The sequence below is a fragment of the Coenobita brevimanus genome, chromosome 23, assembly GCF_032717465.1.
Source record: "Coenobita brevimanus isolate Jiangsu-jjx chromosome 23, ASM3271746v2, whole genome shotgun sequence".
NCBI classification, from domain to species: Eukaryota; Metazoa; Arthropoda; class Malacostraca; order Decapoda; family Coenobitidae; genus Coenobita; species Coenobita brevimanus.
The window spans coordinates 47704826-47731867 of record NC_136976.1 but is presented as its reverse complement, the minus strand read 5'-3'; the positions used below and the strand labels follow the sequence as shown (position 1 = coordinate 47731867).

General features: G+C 41.6%; 1 protein-coding gene across 1 annotated transcript in view; it reads left to right on the top strand.

Moving 5' to 3' along the window:
- The window catches only part of Pgi (glucose-6-phosphate isomerase), a 256703-nt gene that overhangs the window by 57872 nt on the left and 171789 nt on the right, over positions 1-27042 (top strand). The window contains exons 3-4 of the mRNA XM_080267251.1: positions 2335-2526; positions 7928-8110. Coding sequence (XP_080123377.1) covers positions 2335-2526; positions 7928-8110 — 375 coding nt within the window. The remainder of the gene's footprint in view (positions 1-2334; positions 2527-7927; positions 8111-27042) is intronic.

The window sequence follows — 27042 nt, the reverse complement described above, 5'->3', positions numbered from 1 at the left end:
GGTGAGAGAAAAGTTGAAAGTGAAGGTGAAAGTGAAGGCAAAGGTGAAAGAGAAAGTGAAGGTAAAAATGAATGAAAATGAAGGTGAAAGTGAAAATGTAAAAGTGAAGATGAAGGTGAAAGTAAAGACCAAGGAGAAAATGGTGAAAGTGAAAGTGAAGGTGAAAATGATTGTAAAAGTTAAGATGAAGGTGAAAATGAATGTAAAAGTGAAGATGAAGGTGAAAATGAATGTAAATGTGAAGATGGAGGTGAAAGAAAAGGTGAAGAGAGAAAGTGAAGGTGGAAAGTGAAAGTGAGGATGAAAGTGAAGGTGAAAATGAAGGTGCAAGTGAAAGTGAAGGTGAAAATGAATGTAAAAGTGAAGATGAAGGTGAAGTTAAGAGAAAAGTTGAAAGTGAAGGTGAAGGTGAAAGTGAAGGCAAATGTGAAAGAAAGTGAAGGTAAAAATGAATGAAAATGAAGGTGAAAGTGAAAGTGAAAATGTAAAAGTGAAGATGAAGGTGAAAGTAAAGGCCAAGGAGAAAATGGTGAAAGTAAAGGCCAAGGAGAAAATGGTGAAAGTGAAGGTAAAAATGAATGTAAAAGTGAAGATGAAGGTGAAAATGTATGTAAATGTGAAGATGAAAGTGAAAGTGAAGGTGAAAGAAAAGGTGGAGAGAAAGTGAAGGTGAAGGTGTGAGTGTAGGTGGAGGTGAATGTGATAGTGAAAGAAGGGAAGGCAAAAGTGAAGGTGAGTGAATAATTGTGAAGGTAAAGGGGAAAATGAGAAAGTAAGGTTGCAAGTGAAGGTGAAATGGAAATTCAAAATGAGTGAAAGTGAGTATGAAGGTGAAGGTGAAGTTGAAATGAGCATGGAAGAGAATATGAAAGTGAATATGAATGTCAGAGTGAGCTGAAAGTGAAGGTAAAAATGAATGGGAAGGTAAAGATGAAGGTGATGATGAAGACAAAAATATGTGAAGTAAAATGGAAATGCCCAGTGCGGAGAGAGAGAGAGAGAGAGAATAAATGCATGAATGACAAGCAAGCCTCTGTGCATAACAAAAGGAGAAGGAAGTCCAGGGGGGGAGTCCAGATGTCTCTTTTATCGGACTTTCACTTTTTCCGGACTGGCCTGGACCCCAATTAGTCCGATATAGTGAGGTTTTACTGTATTTTGATTTTTTCCATGTACTTCTTGTAGTCACAAATCAACAGTTAACTGTCATTGTTGCTTATGTACCAAAATTACTTAATTTGAGATCGTGAGTTTGTTATAAAATAGGTGGAATCGCCCTGTCTGTTTGGTAAAGAATTACCTCATTGAGCCTGTAATGGTGGGCATTTTTGGCTTTCTTCTCACTACCGTCAATTCTCCGTATTAACACATAACTTTTGGTTGTAAAGTTAACATTGGCCTTTTTTCTTCCCCTTCCTCGAAGAAATTGTAGGCTTAGGAGGGTTATGATTGGCCATGATAACACTGGGCAGGCAGAGGAAGCACGGTGGGGGGGGGGGGGAATCTTCCTGTAACAAACCACACTGGAACCATAAACCAACAACAGAGAGGAGACATGCGTAGGCATAAAGTGTGTGCATCCTTCATGCTTGGCATGGAAGGGAAGCACTGTGATTGGCTTATAGTAAGTACTATGCTTGAATGTGATTGGTTTAGTAATTGCCATGCTTGACTACAGTTGGTTTATGCCCAGCTAGACGTACGTGCTAGAGGTAATGGTGGCACATATTACACAAGGCATTGGAAAAGCATTATTTTTGAGGCTGCATTCATGATTTTTGTGTTATTTCCTCGTGCTGATATTGCAAGCTATTGCATGATGTTGCCGCGTATTATGAATCCGCTGTTTGGGATCATGCAATTAAAGAGATTCCACTGTAGGATAAAAATTTGTCAGGTATTATAGGTTTGGAAGATCTCCAGAAATACAAGCCAAATTTAGCCTATGCAAGCTAGATAAAAATTCATACAAGATGGGATAGGATTATGATGCTTGTTTCCATGCAAGGCAGATCAGTGTATGTCAGACTTAGGTAATTTGGGTGAATACTGCATGTGAAAGTTAGATTGAGGATATGACCAGAAATGGAAGATCATATGTAGTGTGGAAGAAAAAGTAGAACAGCATGCTGGAGAGAAAGGAGGAAGAGAATGTTGATGGGTAAATGAGAAAGTGCAAAGCATTTAGCACTAACATGACTTGGAGGCAGTTCTTTCAAAACCATCCGCTTGGGGGTTCCCAGAAGGGAGCAAGGCATTGGAGATAATTATGGGATTTGTGTTGCAGTATTTGACACATCACTGTTTCAATGATCTCTCTCCTTCTTTATTGAGGCTCGAGCTCGCAAAGTGGAGGCTTCCCGGGATGCCATGTTCTCTGGGGAAAAAATTAACTTTACAGAGACCCGAGCAGTACTTCACATAGCCCTTCGCAACCGCTCCAACACCCCCATTATGGTTGATGGCCAGGATGTAATGCCAGGGGTGAATGCTGTGCTTGATCATATGAAGGACTTCTGTGACAAGGTGAGGAGTGCATCCTTTGTGTTTTTATGTCTACATATGTATACCTGTTGATTTATATTTCTCAGTTCTGGCCTGTCTGTCACAAGTATTTCAGATATTGAAGAGTTTTCACCATAAGATACTGGAGAAAAGCCAGAGATGCATTTGAGACCTAAACCCAGTCTCATATACCTTACTCAATCAATAGGGACTGACACAGAAACATCATAGGTAATGTTGTTATCCTCATAAACATTACTATTGATAAAAAATGGCACATCAAACATCACATGCAGAAGGGTAGGGTGGTAGAACATGTGGTGTTGAGAGATGCTTCAGGGCAACTAAATAGCCAAACAGGCTGCTGGCATTGTGCCAGGCGGGGGGTGGGGAAGGGGGGGGATATGGGCAGGGAGACAAGGGTGGGAGACTGAGACAAGTGGGAATGGGGGAGGGTGGGGGGACAGGGAAGGAGACAAGAAAGCCAAACAGCCCTACTATCCCCCACCCCTAGTCTCACTGACTCACTTTTTCTCACTCACTTTCAGTGACTCACTCACCACTCACCAACTCACTCACTCACTCACACACTCTCTCACACACACACACACACACACACACACACACACACACACACACACACACACACACACACACACACACACGGGAGACAAGTGGGATGGGGGAGGTTGGGGGGATGAAGAGGGAGACCACCAGGGATGAAGGAGGGCAGGGGGAAAGGGAGGGAGACATGTCTGGCAGTGCTGGGTGTGGTGGGGGATGGAGGAGGGACAGGGGAGGGGGGACAAAAGAGGGGATGGTGATGGGAGGACAGGAGGACTGGGAGAAGCTTGTTTCAAACCTAGGGAGAGGCGGGGTGTCGGACTAGCGAGGTGACGGGCATTCAAATTGTTTGGGTTGTGGGAATGTTCTCCTATTTCTTGTGTTCAGTCTAACGAAGTGTCAGTTATCATGCTCCGGATAACGGAGTATGGATGTAATTGAAAGTAATGTAGTACAGTATAGTAATAATACGTTACTCTGTTACATCTGTTCACTGGGGTCTCGTTTGCAACTGACACCACAATCAAAACATAAGAGCCATGAAACTTGGTACTTCGTCGATGAACATGACACAGTCCAAGCTGACAACAATCAACATTCAGACAATGGTGAACTGTTTCAGATTTTATTGAGTGTTGACAGTGGAGCATCATCAAGCTAGTCGGTAGGTCTTACGTCCTGGTATGGAAAAAGTTGACCCTTATTAGTTTGAGTGAAATGCTCACTTTCACCGTGTAATTGAGTGTTAATTGATGTAACTACAGACACTTATTTTGTTCAGCATGTGTGTATGTTTCATGTTATTTTCCAGGTCACACAGTTGACATGTCCAGTATTTGGAATCAATTTGCCACTTTGCAAAGTGATGGAGACGTCAAGTAAATGTAATAGTAATAGTAATAGATACCCTGTAGTCGCAGTGCGCGACTCTGAGGTTGTTATTATCGTGCCCTGGCAACCTACCTCTCAGCAATGCATCTGATTTCGTGTATAATGTGAGACGCATGTGATTTGTTTACAATATGTTCGTGTTTAATAATATTCGTGTACAATAATATGATTCGTGTATAAAATTACAGTATATGAAAATCAGACATACATTTAACTGGTAGGTTGCCAGGGTACGATAATGACAACCTCAGAGTCGTGCACCAGGACTATAGTAATAGCAATAGATACTGAAATGTTGTAATGATAATGATAGTAAAAACTGGGCTCTGAAATAATAGTAATTGTAGTAGTAATAGAACAGCTGTAATTGACCCCATCCCTGGCAGTGGTATCTCAACCCTTTCTTTCCTCAGTGTATCCCTCCATTGTGCTTGTGGTCTACCTCCGTTTCCAACCATCTCAATATCATCCGCCTCTCAGGCTGTTTGTATCTGTTTTATTTTGCCTCATTTATGAGGGATCCAACAGGCTTGCATACATTGGCCTTGGTCTTGTAATGGCAGCACTCTATACTGCTTGATCTCTGACTCAGTCCCTGGTAGAGATTGAGCAGTGCAGAGAGATGCCATTACGTGATCAAAGCCTTGTATCTGTTTGGCTATCTATTTTTTTACGTTTGCAGTAAAAGTTTCAGGTATTTCTATCCATACTTGTTGATGATGCTGTCTCTCAAAACATTTCCTGCCGTGAATTCTATCGTCTTGTCTTTCCACTTCATTCCTACTTTGCCTTTATGACCACTGCCTTTTAAATAGGATGTAAGCACGTTTGTGCCAGGATGTCTTTTCTTTTTTATGTTTACTACTTCATGACAGCTTCATTCAGCTTAAGAAATACTGTACTTTTCACAGTGAAACATTATGGTTAGAGCAAGTATGGACGCAATTATCTGATAATCAAATATTTTTTAAAGTGTGTGTGTGTGTGTGTGTGTGTGTGTGTGTGTGTGTGTGTGTGTGTGTGTGTGTGTGCGCGCACACTGTTTCAGCTCGCTTTAGAAAGGCAGTTTCGGCCTGCAGTCTGCCAAGTTCATGTACAGATGAGGTTGGGACCAAAACAGCAGCAGCAGAAATAAAGTATTTCTGAGTCTCACTCACTGTTGCCATGACTGTTTCCTGGTTGATCTGCCAACACATACTCCTTAAGCTACATTTCCTACACCATTTCTCTCACATTTTAATGTCTCCTATGTGGCTGGAGGTCTTCCCCCTAGTGTACATTATTGCCAGTCACCTTGCTTTATCATTACATTTCCCACTCTTATCCATTAATCATCCCTGGCCAACTCTCCCTCACCCTGCTGTATCTTCCTTTCTTGCCAATCCTATAATTCTTTTTCCCTTACCTACAGCTACTTCAAATTGACTTAGGACCTCCCCCCACAAGGTATTAAAAAACACAAGTCATAGTATATCACAATGTTTGTTCATGAAATGCCATTCATTAATATGAAATCATGTTTCCCTTGTTTTTCAGTACCAGTTTCTTGGCATGGACTCACTTAGATCTCTGAAGTAATCTAAGAACATTTCTTTGCACCATACATTAATCAGTTAAGTCTTAAGGTTGTCCAGATTGGGTGTGTTCTTCTCTGCCATGATTTTCTTCATCTTTGCTCAGCAGTTTTCTATTGGATTTAGATCCAGACTATTGCCACCCGCTCGAAGACCTCAATCCGATTATCCTGAAGCCATTTTGTCACTTTTCTTGACCTGACATGGAACTGAATCGTGCATGAAAAGTCGCACCCATGAATAGCAAAAAAGTTTAACAAATGATATTTCAGAACTTGAATGTACCAGCCACCATTCATTATCAAGTTCTTAGGAAGAAAGTAGAGGCCTCCCCTTCCCATATCACCTGAGAAACACCTGCATACCATTACTGATTGTAGGTGCTTAACAGTCGGCACCGTGTAAGCAGGGTCATATCGACTATGGGAGGCAGGACAACCAACTTTGGCAGAATGCACCTGGAACACTTGAAATGTACTTTCATCAGAAAACATAGCTTCTCTCCACTCATCCGATGTCCAGTGTGCATTCTTCTTGGCAAGCTGAATGCGCAACTTCTTCATGCGGTCAGTGAGAAGCGGTTGCTTGGCACGGTGTGGTTTGGGAAACCCAGCTCCTGCAAGCAGTGTTGGGTAGTTTGAATTGAGATGTCTTGTAACAGCTGGCGATGCATTCTCTTCAACAATGCTGCTGTCAGTCGAGGATCCTTGATTACTTCCTCTTCAGAAGCATATCTGTACCTCTGGAAGTTGTCCTTTTCTTTCCACTGCCATGCTTGTGCCCTGGTACAACATCAGGTGGCAGGCCGCGTGCTGCAGCAAGAATCTTCATGACTGTTGACTTTGGCGTCCGGTACGTTCACAAATCGTATTGATAGGGACATTGCCTCCATGCAATGATACGGACCCTCTCATCCTTTGAACAGTACTTTCCAGGCATGACAACTCGACTCTAGGAAAATAACAGGGCAAACAGTAATGCATACAAAAAAAAAGGGGGAGGTGCAAGCTTGGAACAACAGAAACATATACTCCCACTCTCGCTTCTGGGCAAGCACTGATATGCTGAGTGTTTCACCACCTCCCGCCAACACCAGAGGAGTTGCCAGTTACTTCTTGCCCCAAAAATTCACTTGGTAGAGGTGGAAACACAAAGCAAAGACAGACAACTCTCCCATAGCAATTCTGTGTGTAGGTCTTAAGTCAGTTTGCGGTGGGTGTACTCCCGCCTTTTCTCATTCATTTGCCAACTCTCACCCCATCTTCTTACCTAGCCAACTTCAGTCCTCATCCTTAAGAACTCTCTTACTCAGCCCTTTATTTTATTTTATTATATTTTATTTTACATGTTTAATTTGCTGTCTCTAACACATTCCTCACTGAAGGATGTGGTGAGGTATGGTCCTGAAAACAAAGAGGGGGAAAGAATGGAAGATGAACAACTGTTAGTAGTATGCCCAGTGAAATTGGCCATACACTTAGTCACATATCATTCAAGCCCTCAGAGTCCTAGTGGAACCTAACAAACCTAATAATTGTATATACAGTATATTATATATTTTTTTCTATATACAGTAGTAACTTTTCACATACACCTACCATATACTTGAGTCAGTCCATCATTATCATCATCATCATCATCATCATTCGGACCTCCTTTCCCACCCTAGAGCAGGGTGAGGAGCAGCGACATCCAGACAGCCCAGATTTGCCCAATCCAGTGGGCCACGCTTCCATTTGCTCACTATTCAAGCCCCCGGAATCCTGGCTCTATCTGATACGTACAGTCCATCAGTTATCATAAAAAAAAAAAAAAAAGAGGTGCCAAAAAGGAGTTGACTTACCTTGAATTGTATAGAAACTTCTTCCCCTTATCTTTTTAGTATCTTCAGTCACCTCACTTTTGCAAGCTCTTGTCAGTCAGTTTTCATACAATCTGTTTTGCAGCCTCTTGCCTATTTCAAAAGTCTGTCCTCTACCCTATCACTTATACTCTTATTATCTTCCCGTTGATTTTTTATTTTTTATTTATTATTTTTTTCAGATATGTACGTCTCCGTCCTCCTTCATTCACTTGCTCCTTGTCTTCATTGTTTTCTTCCCTTCTGCTGTTCATATTATCCAACACATCATCCTTCCACCTCATTCTAGGTTTTCCTACAGTCTGACATGTTTGTTTTTTTTAGTGGAGAGTTAGTGACCATTATCCTAATTCTGTCATTTGCCCTATCTTGCTTCTTTCTGTTCTTCCCTTCTGCAGTTTTTCATTTACTCCTGCGTATCATCCTTCCAACTCATTCTAGATTTTCCTACAGTCTGACATCTCGTTTTTTTTTAGTGGAGAGGTAGTGACCCTAATCTAAATCCATTTTTCTTTTCTTTTTTTCTTTTTAGGTTATTTCTGGAACATGGAAGGGATATACGGGAAAATCCATCACTGACGTTGTGAACATCGGTATTGGAGGGTCTGATCTAGGCCCCCTTATGGTGTCTGAGGCCCTCAAGCCGTATGCTGTCGGCCCTAATGTGCACTTTGTCTCCAACATTGATGGCACACACCTTGCCAAGACACTCAAGGTAGGTTACAGGAGGGGGAGAAAATGTGTGAATGGTGTTCTTCATTAGAGATAGTGGGTTTATGCGCACGCAGCCATGCATGCTTGTGTGCTACTCTGACAAAATACTAAACAAAACTGCTTTTAAAAATAAAGGTCAGTACTATATTGCAGAAGTATCCAAGTTATGCATTTGTATGCACTTCTATTAAGGTAAGATTGAATATTAAACATGGAGGTATGTAATGGTTGGTACATCAAGGCTGGTGTGTACAGTGTCTGTTATCAACTTATCAGGAGCTTATTTTGCAGTACTAGTGCAGATTACCGTAATGAGTATAATCTCAATGTGCCCTTAGTTTTTCTGAAAGCACTGTGTATTACACAAAACTGGACTGTGTGGGTGTCCAGAAATAATGAAAAACTGCTGCCATAAGTGATGCTGACCATGTTGGAAATCAGTGTCAACTGGCTGAATGTCTTCTACACCACAAATAGATTTCGTAACTTTAGTAGTAACTTATAGTTTCTGCCTGTGGATGACTCTACACTGAGTGACAAGCCAAATGGTATCCTGTACACCAGGAAACCATTTACTATGCTGGGTGGTAACCATATAACCAGATTATGGCACCTGGTGGTTTAATGGGTTATTACAGCACTCCAGTCGGATTGAGCCGGTGAAGGTTTATATCCAAGGGGTGGTTGGGGTGTATTGCTCATGTAATGCCACCCGGGGATGAGTGAGGCAGGTCAGTTTCATCTTAAATGTCAGGACCAACTTGCCTAGCCCTGGGCTCCTGCGATTCTCATGGGGCAACGTAGGATTGGATGATGGATGGATCAATATAGTTTTAGATAATTTGTAGTTTGTACTATAATAATTCCTGTAACTGGTACTAGTATGGCAAAACACCCTCCAGAAATGTCAGTCATTGACACCATGCATTAGATGGTAGCCATTATACACCTCCATGCTCATCTAAATTTTACACATAAGGGAGTACAGAGAAGCACAAAACTTACATACGTATTAAAACTGAGCCAGTTGCACAGTTTCTTTAGCCAGTATTTCCCTACTCACTATGCAGTGTGGTCAATCATTTTTCAGCACATCATATGTATACACAATATTTTTGTGGGAGGAAGAGAAATAATAAGCGAGGAGGTTACAAATGAAATCTTTGGCCTTGCATCAAGGTAGTGAGTGTGTTCGTGCATGCAAGGATATTACAGTAAAAGATTTCTCTCCTTGTCTCAATTTACATCTTTCCATTGAGCCTTTAGACAGATATTTCAGATCTCACTTATAACAGTTCTCATGTGTATTTACAATGTATATGTCTTATTCTATCTATCTATCTATAGCCTGACGCCCTAATCCCGCAAAGGGTGGCCGCAGACAAAATGCCTCCAAGTTGCTCTGTCACCCACCATTTGACTACCCTCCCCTCAACTCACTCCCCCCTCCCTCATATACCTCTCAACTCCATCCCTCCACCTCATCCTCGGTCTTCCCCTCCCTTTCCCTCCCTCCACCTCACCTACATACACCCTCTTAGTCAGTCTTTCATTCTCCATTCTCTCCACATGTCCAAACCACCTCAGTTTGTTTCTCCTAATCTTCTCAACCACATCCACATCCACCCCACAACGTTCCTTCACTTCTTCATTCGTCAACCTGTCCCTCCATGTCACTCCACATGTTCCTCTCAAGTAACTCATTTCCACTGCTGTCCCTCTTGACTTGTCCCCCTCTAGCAAGGTCCATGCCTCGCATCCATATGTCAGGGTAGGGATCACAATACTAACATGCAGTGACTTCTTTATACTCACCTCCCTATTTCTCATCACTGCTTTCAGTGGACCAACAACCTTCCTTCCCTGCTGTACCCTTTCAATCATTTCATACCCAAAAGTTCCATCCTTACTCATCACACTACCCAAGTACTTGAATGCACTCACATTCTCCACATCCTCACCATCCAATCTCACTTTGCATTGTGTGACTTCATTCCTACCAAACATCATAACATTACTCTTGTTTCCAATAACTTTCAGATTCCTCTTCCTACACACTCTTCCAGATTCATTCACCAAACCTTGCAACTCCCATTCATCTTCACTCAACAATACTGTATCATCAGCAAACAGCAACACCGTAATCTTCCACATCTCACCCTCATTCATTAGATCCACCCCCACATCCACTGCCCTACCTTGCACCTCCATTACAACCCCAACCATGTATATATTAAATAGCCATGGAGACATCATACAACCCTGTTTCAGTCCCACATTGAGATCAAAGAACTCACTCAGCTCACCATCCACTCGCTTCATAGCCCTAGCTCCTTGGCACATACACTTCACAGCACTCAACAGTTTCCCCTTCACTCAATATATTCTTAATACCTTCCACATACCTTGCCCATCTGTTCTGTCATAAGCTTTCTCCAAGTCCATGAAGGCAGCATACACTTTCTTTCCTTTTTCTAGGTACTTCTGCACTAAACATCTTAGAACAAATATCTGATCTACACACCCTTTTCCCTTCCTAAATCCCCCTTGTTCTTCTCCAACTAGCTCCTCTGTTATATGCCTAACCCCATCAATGAATATTCTACCATATATTTTTCCAATCACACTAAGAAGGCAAATACCCCTGTAGGTACCACATACTTCTCTCTCCCCATTTCCTTTGTATAATGGAACAATTATACCTGATTTCCAGTCCTCCGGAACCCTACCCTCTTCCCAAGCCAATCTACACAACTTCCATATCCATTCCATTACAATCTCACCCCCATACTTCAGCATTTCACCACACACTTCATCAATTCCTGGGGCCTTTCCCATCTTGATCTTCTTCATTGCTTCCACTACTTCCACCCTGCTGATCTCTTCCTCCCTTCTCTCATCTCTTCATCTCCCAGCCATTCCCCAACCACTTATACTCGCACTGCCCTCACTCTCTACATTCAACAAATCCTCAAAGTGCTCCTTCCATCTCCTCAATTTCTCTCTTCTCCTCCAAGAATCTATTATTCCTATCTTTCACTCCCTACTATTTCCCCTTTCACACTGCCTTACTTTCTGTACCTCCTTCCAAAACAGTTTCCCTACTCTCCCTCCATTTCACACTCAGATTCCTCCCAAACTCTTCATCCACTTTCTTCTTACTCTCCTTCACCAATCTCTTCACCTCCATTCTCCTGCTCACATATACCTCTCTCTTCTCTCTCTTATCTTCTTCCCTACCTCTACTCACAAGCCATTCACTATAATGCCTTCTTGTTTTGTTCCACAGCTCATTTCACCTCATCATTCCACCATGCTGTCCCTTGCACACCCTTGCATCTCCTCCTCAGTCCACAAACCACCTCGCATGCTGCGCCTATCTCTTCCGTGATTATCTTACATACGTCTTCCACCCCTTCCATCTGCTCTAACTCATACCTTCCCAATCTTTCTTCCACTATGCTCTTATACTCTGCCATTTTCTCACTATCTTGCAACCTCTCCACTCTTCTCACAGGAGCTGTTTCTTCCTGTCTTCCCCTTCATCTCTTCACCCATTTTCTTTGCAGTCTTACCTAAGTGATGGTCCAAGATTCCCTTCCCCTACCCTCTCCACACTCATGCATCCAACACCTGTCTTCTCATTCGCTCATCCACACACACGTAATCTGTCAATGCCTTTCGTTCAACAAGTTCACCATCCGTCCTCCTCATGACTCTCCATGTATACCTGTGGATCATCTTATACCGAAAGTAGGTGTTGGCTATTGCCAGCCCCTTACCAGCACAGATGTCCACCAAAGCACTACCATTCCCATCTACATCAGCTGGCACACCCGGCTGACCAACCGCTCCATCCACTCGTACAATTCCAACAGCTATTCATGTCTCCAGTCAAAAACACTCTCTCGCTCTTCTCAAACTTGTCCATACATGCTTTTACACTTGCCCAAAACTCATCTTTCTCTCTTGCCACTCAGTCCTCTGTCGGCACATATGCACATACAATCGCCCACACTTGTATACCTACTTACATCCTCACTCATACAATCCTTGCACCCACTGTTCCATCCATCCATCCATCATCCAATCCTACGTTGCCCCATGAGGAGCGTAGGAATCCAGGGCTGGGCAAGTTGTTCCTGGCATTTAAGATGAAAGTTACCAGCCTCACTTATCCCTGAGTGGCATTACGTGAGCGATAAACCCCAACCACCCCTTGGATATAAACCTTCACTGGCTCAATCCGATTGGAGCGCTGTTATTACGCACTGAACCACCAGGTGCCAAAATTTGGTTATGTGGTTACCATCGAGCGAAGTAAATGGTTTCCTGGTGTACAGGAAACGATTTGGCTTGTCACTCAGTGTAGAGTCACTCACAGGCAGAGGGAAGAGGAAAGAATGAAGGAAAGAAAGATACAAGAGGGAGTGTAAAGTCACCCACAGGCAGAAGAATGAAGGAAAGAAAGACAGAAGAGGATGGATGGAAAGAAGGATAGAGGAGAGGAAAGGGCAGACACCCGAGAGCAGCACTGTGTCAAGTGAGTGGATGGTGAGCACCCCCACCTACCACACACTGTTCCATACTCTCTTATATTCTCCTTCCACTTCTTGCTTATAATCAGACATACTCCCTCTCTTGCCCTCTCATTCTCATTAACTCCCGCATGTATTCCTAAACCATACTCCCATTCTCTCACCGTTTCATTTTTCCATTTAGTTTCAGTCAGTCCACATGTATCCACTCTTGCATCCTCTTGTCTTATTAATATGAACAAATATTGTGGAGTAGACTGTAGCACCAGTCGAGCAGGGCAGTACTCCCGAGGTGGATGGAAAGCTGTTGACAGGGAGTGCTGGAGCTCCCGTTTCATCAGCCCTCAGGACTAGTTCCTGACCATCCCCCTTTGCTGAACTTTTTCATTGTCTCAGTTACACAGAGAGTAGGCCAGCATGCTCTCCAGTACAAATTTCTCTAACTATCTACACCAAACTACATGCACAGTACACACTACACTTCCTATTCAAAATTCATTTAAAATGGCGTCTCTTCACCAAGCCTCGGAGTCCCTGGGGGGGGGGGGACCATAAATGCCCCCACCATCCGCCCCTCTCCCGGTGATGACTCGAGGTGCCTGGAACCACTGTCTGACTCTCTTCTTCTTCATTTCTGCAACATTCGCGCCTTTCCTCTAACTTTCGCTTTGTTGAGCACCACCTCTCCTCCTCTAAACCTCACCTTCTTTTTCTAACGGAGACTCAGCTGTCTGAGGCAACTGACAGCAAACCCTTTTCTGTATCCCCCTACTTTCTCTATACTCATTTCAAAGCCAAAGGTGGCTGTTGTGTATATATATGCAACAACTTATCTTGCTCTCGTGTTCCTGAACTCGATTCTTCTGAATTCTCTACACTCTGGCTTCGGCTTTCCTGTCATTCTCTGACTAAATATATCTGTGCTGTTTACTTATCCCCTAATTCTACTGACTATCAAAAATTCTTCGACTATCTTACTTCTACGATGGAACACATTCTATCCATTTCTCCTTTCTCTGAAATCTCCATTCTTGGAGATTTCAATGTTCACCACCACCTTTGGCTCTCCTATCCTTTCACGGATCCACCTGGTGAACAAGCCTACATCTTTTCTATCCTTCATGACCTAGAGCAGCTTGTACAGCACCCTACCCGTATCCCTGACCACCTTGGAGAGAGCCCCAACATACTTGACCGCTTCCTCACAACTAATCCTTCTGCTTACTCTGTTAATCTTTTCTCTCCGTTGGGCTCCTCCGATCACAACCTTATTACCTTAACCTGTCCTATCACTCCGGTACGGCCTGTGGACCCTCCAGGGAAACGTCGTCTGTGGCATTTTAGAGCCGCGGGACTGATGTCATAAAGACTTTGTAACTCCTTTGTGGTTACTTGTAGTTGAGTTATATATATATTAGACATGTGGATGAGCGGTTGTTATACTTGAGTAGGTTCGTGAGTAGCTAATCTTCTTTCCCATTTGTCATGTAGTGACAGGAGAGGTAAAGAATAGTATGGGACTATTTTTATTTGTCTTGGAAATATTACCAAGTCTCTCACACAGAGCGAAGTATAAAGTAGAGTCCCGCTAGCTACCTCTCTGTCTCGTTCTCTCTGTCTCTCTCTCAAGTTGCTAAGCCCTTCTCCCTGCGACCTGTCTGTTCTATGGCTAGCTTCTTTCTGCCCTCTCTTTCCTAAATTCTGGTGAAACAGGAGACATATCACGTGTGTTCCTTGTGAGTGGAAAGTTCTAGAAGCCTGTGTGTGAGTATGTGTGTATGTGTGTGTATGGTCACTAGGCGCTGTCGTGTGCCTATAAAGCATTCCTTGAGTTCAGAGTGTGTAAGCATGTTTAGCATTGCTCGATTCTCGTAGACACAATACCTTCTCATCATCTGACTCCCTGCTTCTATCTGTCTCTCTATCTATCTATCTATTATGATTTGTAATTATAATATGGAGTCCTAACATATTGCTCGGTCACGCAAAAATGGTGTACCATCGACAGTTAATAGTCATAACATATTAATACATATTATATACACATTATAATGAACTTATAAGTTAATTAAGTGAAATACATAATATTGTAAAAGTAACTTAATCGTATGAATATTGTATACATATAATATTTATAGTAAATAGTGATTATTTAGTAATATTACATTTTAAACAAGTTGTATACATAGCTGAATAAATGCATTAAAGTAAATTATTTAACTGTGTTACAGTATGTACTTGGGTTATTGTAGTGAAATGCATACATGCAAGAAAAAAAAAATAGTTTAAAATTAAGATTATGGTAAGAGTTATTAATATTTCATTTAAAGATAATGGTACTGGTATGCCATACATGGGTCATTCTTCTTTGTATTTTTTTTTTTTTTATATATATATATAAATATAATTAATACTATATACAAAATATATATACACTTCATTCAGGGGGGTTAACTTGGATGTTAACTCTCCCCCCACTAAATAATGACTCCAAATTAGCAATTCTTGCATGCATTCTGTGCATTGCAAACAGCAGTACTGCAACTACAATGCAGACGATTATGAAGACAGTAGGTGCTGGGCTATACACATAATATGGGTTGAACATACTCAAACTCAAATCTTCCCAGGGCTTCATTGTTTCATTGATCAGCTGCATAGTTTCAAACTTAGGTGAAGTCAGCTTAATACTTGTGCTCATGTTTAAGTTCATATCAGGCAGTGGGTGGAAATGTTTGTGTGTATGATTGAGAATGGCGTAGTGATTGATGGTGGATAAAGTAGACATGGCTGGTGTAAATACCGCACAGTAGTCTGGTGCTATGTATAATCCTGATGCTGATGTATGAGATGGTGGTATATCTGGACAGACTATGTAAACTGATGTGTTATGAGGGAAATAAAAAAACTGTGAGTGTCCAATGCGTTGATGGTGCACAGGTTTATCTGGAGCAAAAGTGAAGTTGCAATGATGATGAATATTGTCATTTCTGATGATAGCCATTTCACAAGGGACTGTCTCAGTAGGCTGAAACGTGAAAATGTACGCAGGACAAAGATGAACAGCATGTAAGGATGTGCGGCACTTTCGTTCAATCGTTGATTCACTTGCGAAAGTGACAGTGTCCCGTCTCTTGGAGACCATGATGAGTTCGGTTCTGTGTTGATGTTGATGATGACCAAAGTGTTGTTATTTTTATAGGGGAAGGGGTGTATTTGGTATACTGTGAACAGGTCTTCAGTGATGAATGGTACATGAACTACCACTGATGTTGGTGTTAGTGTTGCTTCTAAATACGGGTAATATTGCATGAATTCCCTACTTAGGAACAACGGCTTCAATTTATGTTTATGTATGCCTTGACTAACTATCTGACGTAGCTCATGAACTGGGAGTAAGTCAATTGTGATCTTGCCATCACCAGCATTCGAAATTCCTTGCATAAGTGCCCTGAAACGATCTCTAGTGTTCTTTAATTGTAGTAGAATCGTGTCAATATGTTCTGTGATGATGGAGAAGTGTTGGAAAAGTGTAACGTTTCCCTCCATTTCATTTATTTTATCTACACTCTCGAGAGCTATGTTTTCTGCTTGTTTCAGATTTTTCACAATTGTCTTCATTGCTGAGTTCTGTCCTGTGATGAATTTATCTTGGTATGTTAGTACCTGAGCTATCTTATTAAATTTGTTGTTTATTTCTTTAAGGTCATCCTCTGTAGCCAATCCAAAGATGTTCCCAAGAACTGCGCCACCCAGGTCGAACAAACCGCGCTTTTGGCGAGTACGTGTGATGTTGTTCCTGTCGCTCAGTACCTCCGTTCCATAAGATGGGAGATCTTGGATCATGACGAGCATAGTTGACTTCGCCTGTTCTAGTTTCCATTTCGCTAACTTTACCATTTCATTCACTTCCTTGGTGTTATGTGCTTGTGAAACATAATTTCCTATCATGAAGTCCAGAGTTCGCATTGGCGTCGCAAGTCTGTCTAGATAAGTAGGTAATTCATACAAGTAATCTAGACTTATTTCAGTACTCATGACGTCCTTAACGATTGTAGTCGTGGCCGTTGGAGCTATGAGCCATCCTTGTCGTACTATGTGTTGGGGGTCTAAGTGCGCATATCCTCTTGCTATGTAGAGGAGAATCCATAGCATAAGTCCCTTCATCGTAACCTACCGAAAAAAAAAAAATCTATTAATATCCTGATATGATCATGCTGTGGTCGATGATAGTGATGATGTGCGTTACGGTTGATTGTTATTTCATTTATAGAAGGAGTTTAAATCGATATTTAATTCTCGTAAATGATGTACTGTAGATTTGATTGGAACAGTTGTACCTATGTTCGATTGTTTGGTATATGACCTTAATTTCTTTTTGTAATCATTGTTGTGTTCTTGCTTGGTTTCTTGAGGTACGTTCGCCTGTTCGGTTGTATCCGAGGCTGAATAATTATGGGATAATTCCCTTGAAACTCGTTTTAAATGGTCAATATGAACTTGTTTCTCCTCGCCACTTGAAAGTGACTTAATTAAAACTTTGTTTGCTTTTATGTTAATTACTCTGTATGGGCCCTCAAATTTTGGGGATAATTTATTGTCTCTCGTATGAATGACACCATAAACAATGTCTCCTAAGCTGATAGGTGAATCTTTTGCCTTCTTGTTAAATGTCTCCGTCATTTCTTCCTTGGACATCGTTAATTGTTTTTTTACTCTTTTGTGAATGTCCTGGAATTCATGTAAACGGAGTTTAGAGGAATCATCGTAATTGTATATAGGCATGCTGTCACCTTCTAGGAGCTCATATGGTAATTTTTTATCTGTGCCATATATAATGAAATGTGGTGTGTCACCGATGGATTTATTTATGGACCCATTAATTGAGGCTTCTACTCTGGGAATCCAATCATCCCAGCTTACATAATTTTCGCTGAGAATGTGTCGTAGCACATCTAATACTTTTTTATTTTGTCTCTCTACCAACCCATTCGATGCTGGGTGATAGGCCAAAACGTTAACCTTTTTGATGTTGTATTGTTTACATATTTCTTGTAAGATCTCAGAATTAAATTCTCCTCCATTATCACTTATTAGTACCTTTGGGGTAGTAAAGCGACATATTACATTATCTGTTATTGCCTTTGCTACTGTCTCTGCTGTCTTATCTTTAATTGGAGCTAAAATGACATAACGGGAAAAATGATCCGTTGCTTCGAATAAGTATAGGTTATTTGTATGATAATGGCATCTTGAGTAAATCAACAGCGACAACGTCCCATGGTTGATGTGGTACAAGGTAATTATCCATCGGTGCAGGTGTGATTGGGTATCCTTTGTGTTTCGCACATGATTCGCATCTGTCTATATGATTATTTATATCTTTTCGTAATGAAGGCCAGTAGTATAACAGCTGGGCTTGGTTGAATGTCTTATCCTTTCCAGGATGTCCTGCATGTGGGCTGTTGTGTATCAATCGTAATACTTGGGGTATCATGTCATTAGGTACTACCAACTGGTTAGTATTTCTTTGGCGTTTTGGTTGTTTAGAGTTAATTTTGTATAATGTATTATTGACCATTGTGAATTGTTCAAGTGGGACGTGCAGTTTGGGTAATTGTATGTCATCTCCACTTTCTAACTTGTATATTACTTTAGACCATATTGGGTCAAGTCTTTGTGCCTTTGCGATACCTCGTGGTTTGGGATATTTCCTTTGAGATCTAACGCCGCGACCTGAATTGTGTTCGGGTTCCTAGATAATGCGTCAGCTACTATGTTCATTTTACCTTGTATATAATGAATTTGTACATTGTAGTTTTCAACTGTACATTTCCATCTTGCTCTCCTCCCAGAAAGGAGTTTTTCTTTAAACATACCCACCAGTGGTTTATGGTCGGTGAATAAGTGGATTTCGTAACCATATACCAAATCTCGAAACTTTTGTAATGCAAAAACCACTGCAAGTGCCTCTAAGTCTGTAGTGCAGTAATTTTTCTCTGCACCTCTTGTTTGTCTGCTGGCAAATGCAATTGGTTGATTCTTTCCTCTTTTATCTTCCTGCATCAGTACAGCCCCTAATCCTTTAACTGATGCGTCTGTACAAATAAGAAATGATTTTGTGTAATCTGGATATGCTAAACAAGGTGCATTTGTTAGTTTAATTTTTAGATTGTTAAATGCCCTTTTTTGTTCTTCTTCCCATTGGAATACAGCATCTTTTTTGAGTAGTTGGAATAGAGGAAAGGCTATGTGAGAGAACTGTGGTACGAATGACCTATAGTACCCAGCCAGACCTAAAAATTGTCTAACTTCGTCAGTCGTAGTGGGTTCAGGAAAATCTCTCACTGCCTGTATTTTGTCATCAGTGGTGTGAACACCATCAGAGCTTAATTTGTGGCCTAAGAAATTTATTTCCTTAAAGCAAAATTTGCATTTAGAAAGTTTAATTTTTAATCCATCATCACTAAGCTTTTGTAAGAGTAAGTCTAATTTCCTGAGATGATCCTTAATATTCTTCGTTGCGATTATAATATTGTCAAGATAAACAAATATTCCTTGTCCTAAAATTCCGGACAATACGTAATTCATAAGACGCTGGAATGTTCCTGGGGCTGTCCTCAGTCCCATTGGCATTCTTGTATATTGATAATGGCCTCTGTTTGTTGAAAAGGCAGTGTATTTACGTGACTCCTTAGATACCGGAATCTGATAGTAGCCGTTTAGGAGATCGATGGTCGAGAATATATTATTCTCAGGACCAACATTCTGAAGAACATCGCTTAGCAATGGCATGGGAAATCTGTCTGGGATTGTGTGATTATTTAGTTTACGGTAATCTACTACCGCACGCATTTCTCCATTTCGTTTGGGCACAAAGAATAAGGGGGCATTCCACGGGGAGACTGAAGGCTCAATAATTCCAAGTTTTAACATTTCATCGACATACTGATTTGCAAGTGTACGTTGGGAGTGTGGTATGTGGTAAGCTGGTACGAAAATTGGTGGTGTTTCTGGGTGCACATTAATCATGTGATTAATCAAGTTAGTACACCCTAATTGTTATCCGGGCAATGCTACGGTGTCCCTGTGTGTTTCCAGCAGGGTTAACAAATCATTTTCTTCATCAAATTCACCTGAGTGAATTAAATTCTCTTTTATTCTTTCTCTATTCATAGATTTTATCTCACTTGTTACTCCAGCTATAACTATTTCCTTCACAGGGGTGGGACATTTTTCAATATTAACTATGCAAGTTCCCTTTTTCAACTGAACTTCCCCATTCATGTGATTAATTATGAATATCTGAGTTTGCCCTTCGTCGTTCGTATGACATAATGCGTTTTCTACTGACAATCCCTTTACTTTACATAATTCTTCTAAGACAAGAACAGTACTATTCCGTAATTTGCTCTTTATGGTAACCTTCATGTATGAATTAGGTGGTATAACTAAATCATTAGTGAGATGGGCTGGAAAAATTGATAAATCAGTACTGTTATCTGGGTCACTAATTCTGGAGGATGGGGTTGGTGGTGGGAGTGGATCTATACACTCATCTGTTTGTGTATGTTTGTTTAAGCCTTTAATATTACCAATTCTATTTGGCTCTCTTCTACCAATCGGTGAGGGCTCTGAAGTTATTTCCTCTATGAATTCATTATCAAAGTCTATTCCATTCATTTGTGGGAGTATAGTTATGTTCTCAGCTCTCATGGATCTTAAGCCCAGTAACATATGAGCTTTAATTGCTAAGTTTTCAATGATATAGAAAAATACAGAGAATGGTCTTGTAGTTTCTGTGAAACTGATATTTAATCTTATCATACCTTTCACTGTAATCTCTTGTCCATCTACTGTGTATAAATCTAAATCAGCTTCATCCAGAAAAGTTACTTTCTTTTTATTTTTAAGAATTCTATTTAGTTCTTCATGTGTTATTAAGTTCACTGGAGAGCCTGTATCTAAAAATAAGGAAACGTTTTGATCCTCACATACAGCTGGTATCAAGATACACTCATTTCCCAACATGCCTCCTATGTGAAGTTTAGCCTTGTTTTTCTTTACGTTTGTTCGTTTTTTGTTATGACTTGGTCTTCCCCCGATTTGAACATAGACACAATTTTTTCTACTGTTTTGCAATCACTGGTCCAGTGCCCTTGGTATCTATGATGCCTACAGTAAGGACCAAATCCTTGTGTCTTTTGTTTGTCCTCTTTTGCCTTGATAAAGCATTCATACCTTGTGTGTCCTGGTTTTGCACAATAATGACAGAATGGACCTATCCCTTGACTGTGACCTACGAGGTGATTTCCCATAAGAAGTGTTGTTTATGGCGCGAGACCTGCTCGGGCTGCGCGAAAACTTATGAAACTGCCTGTAGGAAGGCGTCTGTGAACGAGGCCTTGTCACGTTTGCTTGTTTGGTCTGCCTGATTTCTAGTTGCGATCGATTTTGTTCTCTGTTTGGGGTCGGTGTAGATGTTTTCACAGCTGATACTGTCTCAGGTACCCTCATTCTACCAGAATGTGCATGTGTGTCGACCATACCTGCTTTACTGCACTGCATCTCTACCTCGTTCATTAAGTCTAGCAAGCACATTCCTGGGGTGTACGCGATCGTCTTGGCGATCTTAAGGGTCCTGTCAGGTAATTTACACAAGGCAGCTACATAACCCATGATGTCCACGACGAGGTCTGGGGACATCTTTCCATCATCTGTTATCCAATTAGAATTTTCCAAAGTAACTAATAATGTTCTCTTGATTGTGGAGACATCAGCAGTTATTTCACTGAGCACATGGTTTGTAGTGTGCTCCCTTACAAGATCTACAATTTTATGTAATTCTGGAATTATACCTGGCAAGAAGTTCATACCTCCAGAAAATTTCTTCAGAAATTCAGTTTTAAATTCATTATATGTCCTAGCACGATGGAGCTTGTTGGAGCGAAGCAAGTTGCTCGCTGGACATCTTTCCTGGCTTATACAAGATGAAAAAATAGCAATTTTCTCTTGTTCATCTAGTATGTGGCGCTTGATGAACATTTGTTCGCACTGACTGACTAATGAAATGACATCAATGCGATCTTTGTCTGTGCCAGAGAATTTGGGGGCAGTTTTATCCTCGTGATACACAAACACGTGAGGTGTGGTTGTTAGATCAGCGGTATTTGTTTCTTGATTCATTTTTACTGTTTGCTCTGTTAATTCAACTTGGACGTGTTTATTGTTGTGTGAGGGAATGGTGGAATATGTACGACCGGACCGGTGAACCCTGTTAAGTATATTGGCATACGTGTGCCAGTCAGCGACAAAGTCCGCACTTGCTACGTCAGAGGGGATTTCCCACTCATCATCTGAGACTGCTGTATTTGTTTCTTGATCTTTAGTGTGTGGTGAGGTTTGTACAAGGGGTGGGTTGCCTTGAGGCTCTCTTAATTGTGAGTCTGTTGTTGTGGCAATTTGTGTGTCATCTGGTGTGTTGCCTTGGTGCTCTCTTAATTGTGAGTCTGTTGTTGTGGCAAATTGTGTGTCATCTGGTATTAACGTGGGTGGTGGCGAAAATATTCCTGTCATTAAGATATGGTGCTATGAAATACGCCTCTTGTTTATTTATGTCCTAACAAAATAGATGAGTATCTATCTATCTATCTATTGCCAGACGCCTCAATCCCGTTTGGGGTGGCCACAAACAAATCGCCTCCAAGTCGCCCTGTCCCCCGCCATTTCACTACCCTGCTCCCAACTCACACCCCCCTCTCTCATATACCTCTCCACCCCATCCCTCCATCTCATCCTCGGTCTCCCCCTCCCTCTTCCACCCTCCACCTCACTCGCATACACTCTCTTCGTCAGTCTTTCACCCTCCATCCTCTCCACATGGCCAAATAAATGATAGATAGTGAGTGTATGAGTGTATATATGGAAATAAGTTAAAAAAAAAGTTGAATATAGCTAATTTTAGCACTGAGAAGAAATGAGTAAGTATAATTTTACCCACTTGATACAGATCGTAGAGGTGTGTCGATACAAAAGTCGATCTCGGAAGAAAAATACAAGTTTGATTGAAGATCTCTTGATAATTCTAGTGGTGTGTTGATGGACGATATTACTCAGGAAATTCCATGGCCTGGTGCTTGTGGTGGTTAACAGCTGTCCCAGGCAAACCTCAGCATAGAACGTCGAATTTCCAACTTAACTGTGAAAATAAATGAGTATGAGTAGGAGCTATGTGAATAATGAGTAATGAGTAGTGGGTGAGAGGTGCCTGGTGTCAGTCACACGTTGCTTGGCATGGCAGACTCGCGTTGTGATGTCATCTCAGCACATGGTGACGTCGGCTTCCCACACTGGTAGCTGTGGTGAGTAAATGAGTAGCGATGAGTAACTTGAGGGAAGATGAATGAGTAAGATGAGTTGTGAATATGGACTTGGTATTTGCTTCGTCGTCTTGACCTCTTGACTCCTGCGTCAGCGTCGGGGGTTGGGTGGATGTAGCAGAGAGAGGAGGGTGAGGTCTGGTGTTTATGAGGTATGAGTCGTGTCTCACTCTTCGTTTGTTTGTTCCGTTTTTCTTTGTCGATGTTTTCTTGGTCCTTTTCTCTTGTGATTTACTCGTTGTAGGATGAAGACTGCCGCTACTTGTAGGTGCGTGTAGAAGATTATACAGATGACTCATAGAGTTGTTACTTGTAGTTGATTGTAGATGGTTGTAGTTCGCTGGTTCGTTGTAGAAATTGCAAGATTGTTTGTATCAATATATTGTTAAACTACTTGCAAGGCGTCCTGTGACCTCTTCACCTCTGCATCAGCATGATGATCGGGGAGACGGAGGGGGCTGGTTGGAGAGAATATTGTCAGGAGCTGGTCGAGTTGTTGGTTGTGAGAGGTATTTTTTTGTTTTCAATCTTGATATTTTGTAGGAATTCAATGTTGATTCGTAGACGAGGTTCATATACGTTCGCTGCTACCAAATGTCATAAAGACTTTGTAACTCCTTTGTGGTTACTTGTAGTTGAGTTATATATATATTAGACTTGTGGACGAGCAGTTGTTATACTTGAGTAGCTTCGTGAGTAGCTAATCTTCTTTCCCATTTGTCATGTAGTGACGGGAGAGGTAAAGAATAGTATGGGACTATTTTTATTTGTCTTGGAAATATTAACAAGTCTCTCACACAGAGCGAAGTATAAAGTAGAGTCCCGCTGGCTATCTCTCTGTCTCGCTCTCTCTGTCTCTCTCTCAAGTTGCTAAGCCCTTCTCCCTGCGACCTGTCTGTTCTATGGCTAGCTTCTTTCTGCCCTCTCTTTCCTAAATTCTGGTGAAACAGGAGACGTGTCACGTGTGTTCCTTGTGAGTGGAAAGTTCTAGAAGCCTGTGTGTGAGTATGTGTGTATGTGTGTGTATGGTCACTAGGCGCTGTTGTGTGCCTATAAAGCATTCCTTGAGTTAAGAGTGTGTAAGCATGTTTAGCATTGCTAGATTCTCGTAGACACAATACCTTCTCATCATCTGACTCCCTGCTTCTATCTGTCTCTCTATCTATCTATCTATTATGATTTGTAATTATAATATGGAGTCCTAACACTGAGCGGCCCTCAGGCAGTGCTTCTTTGATTTTCCCTGGAATGATTATTGCTTCCATGGCCGGGAGCCATCTAAGTGTGCCTTGCGCATTACGGAGGTTATTCTCTCGGGCATGGAAGCATACATTCCTTTCTCATATCCTTCGACTAACGCAAGAAAGCCTTGGTTTAATCACGCTTGTTCTAATGCTGTCCGCAACAAGGAGAGGGCCTACAAAAGGTACAGGAGCCAACCCACCCCTGAATCACATCATCTTTATGTTTCTGCCCGGAATCGTGCTAAGTCTGTTCTTCGCTCTACTAAAAATAATTTCATCCATACTAAATGCTCTCAACTCTCCTACTTGAATTCTTCCCGCTCCTTCTGGCACCTTGCCAAAAACCTTTCTAACAACTTTACCTCATCATCCTTCCCTCCTCTTTTCTACTCTGATGGTTCTGTAGCTATTTCTTCTACTGATAAAGCAGATCTCTTCGCACAGACTTTCTCCTCCAATTCCACCTTAGATGATTCCGGTGCTGTTCCTCCATCTCTTCCCCCCTCTGACTTCCTCATGACTGACATTAAAATTTCTTCAGTTGATGTATTTTCTGCCATTACTGGCCTCAGTACTAACAAGGCATATGGGCCTGATGGGGTCCCTCCTGTTGTTCTCAAGAACTGTGCTTCTGTGCTTACACCCTGCCTAGGCAAACTCTTTCGCCTTTGTCTGTCAACTTGTACCTTTCCTTCTTGCTGGAAGTTTGCTCTCATTCAGCCAGTCCCAAAGAAGGGTGACCACTCCCAACCCTCCAACTATCGTCCAATTGCTTTAACGTCCTGTATTTCAAAAGTTTTCGAGTCAATTCTCAATAGAAAAATTTTAAGGCATCTTTCCTATCACAACCTTCTTTCCGATCGTGAGTACGGGTTCCGTCAGGGACGCTCCACTGGCGATCTTCTCACCTACCTTTCAGACTCCTGGTCATCCTCCTTTCGGGACTTTGGCAAAAGCTTTGCCATTGCACTTGACATCTCAAAGGCTTTCGATCGAGTCTGGCATAAATCTTTAATTTCCAAACTGCCCTCCTACGGTTTCTATCCTTCTATCTGTGCCTTCATCGCTAGCTTCCTTTCTGGTCATTCTATAGCCGCTGTTGTAGATGGCCATCATTCTTCTCCTAGATCTATCAACAGTGGTGTTCCTCAGGGCTCTGTCCTATCACCTACTCTCTTCCTTTTATTCATCAATGATCTTCTAAGCTGTACATCTAACCCTATCCACTCATACGCTGATGACTCCACCCTTCACCTTTCCATTCGGTTCCCGCAACGCCCATCTCAACAGTTACTTCAACAAACAAGGGATGAGGCTATGGCACACCTAATGTTTGACTTGGGTCGTATCTCTGACTGGGGTAAAAATAATATGGTCTTTAATGCATCTAAGACTCAGTTCTTACACCTATCAACCCGACAAAATCTTCCACAGGTATACCCACTAATGTTTAATAATATTCAGCTTAATCCTGCATCATCCTTGAACATGCTTGGAGTTTCATTTACTCGGGACTTATCTTGGAAAGATCATATTACATCTCTTGTAAAATCTGCTTCCAAGAGATTGGGTGTGCTAAGCCGACTCCGCTCTTTCTTTACCCCTGCACAATTGTTGACTCTATACAGGGGTTTTATCTGCCCCTGTGTGGAGTACAACTCTCATGTGTGGGGAGGCTCCCCACACACAGCTCTTCTCAATAGGGTGGAGTCAAAGGCTTTTCGTCTCATTAACTCTCCTCCTCTTACTGACTCCCTTCAACCTCTGTCTCTTCGCCGCACTGTTGCATCTTTATCTCTTTTTTATCGCTACTTTAATGGTCACTGCTCCTCTGAACTGTCTGCTTGCATTCCTCCACCTCTACGACAGGCGCATAGCACCCGTGTGGCAGCAAACTCTCATCCCTTTTCTGTCCAACTCTCTAATGCAAGAGTTAACCGTTACTCCTAGTCTTTCATTTATGCAACAGGTCAGCTGTGGAACTGTCTCCCTCTGTCTTTATTTCCTGCTGCCTATGATCTCCAGTCTTTCAAACGCAGTGTGTCCAGGCATCTCAAAATGATCAGATCTTGAATTTGGCTCTCTATTGTATTTTGTTTTTCTCTTGGAGGGAACTGTAACTGCTGGCTCATGGCCTTTGGTTCCTTCTTCCTCGCATTAAAAAAAAAAAAAAAAAAAAAAAAAAGTGACCTGTAAATTAGAGAAGATGAGAATTTTAGAGTTATACTTCATAATTATTAAAGATGATTAGTTTTGAGAAAACATATCCCATCATCAGACCCCAAGTTTAGAAAACACATACATTACTAAAATTATAATAGATATCTGTTAAATACACTAAACTCTCAATTATCCGTTGTCACAACATCCGGCCCAATGCAATATCTGGCGCAGCTCTTGACTCTATTAAAGCAATATCCAGCAATTTTTATGCAACATCCAGCTCAGCTCTTGGCTCTATTAAAGTAATATATGGAAATTTTTAGGCATCATTCAGCACTGAAGCGGGACATAACCAGCAGCCCGATGCAACATCCGGTGTTGAGGGATCTCATCCAGCTTGTAAGCAGTAGCCTTCCTTCTTCTTGGCTGGTTCTGTATCATCCCGTGCATACCTGTGTTGTAGAGACTTCCCCTACTGTGTCCCCCTTTTTTTTTTTTATAAGGCCTGAGGCATTCCCCTGGGTAGAGGACCTTTAGTTTTGGAGCATGTAGCACTTTATGACTGGATGTCTTCCCTGATGTCTACCAGTGACCCTTGAGCAGACTCGA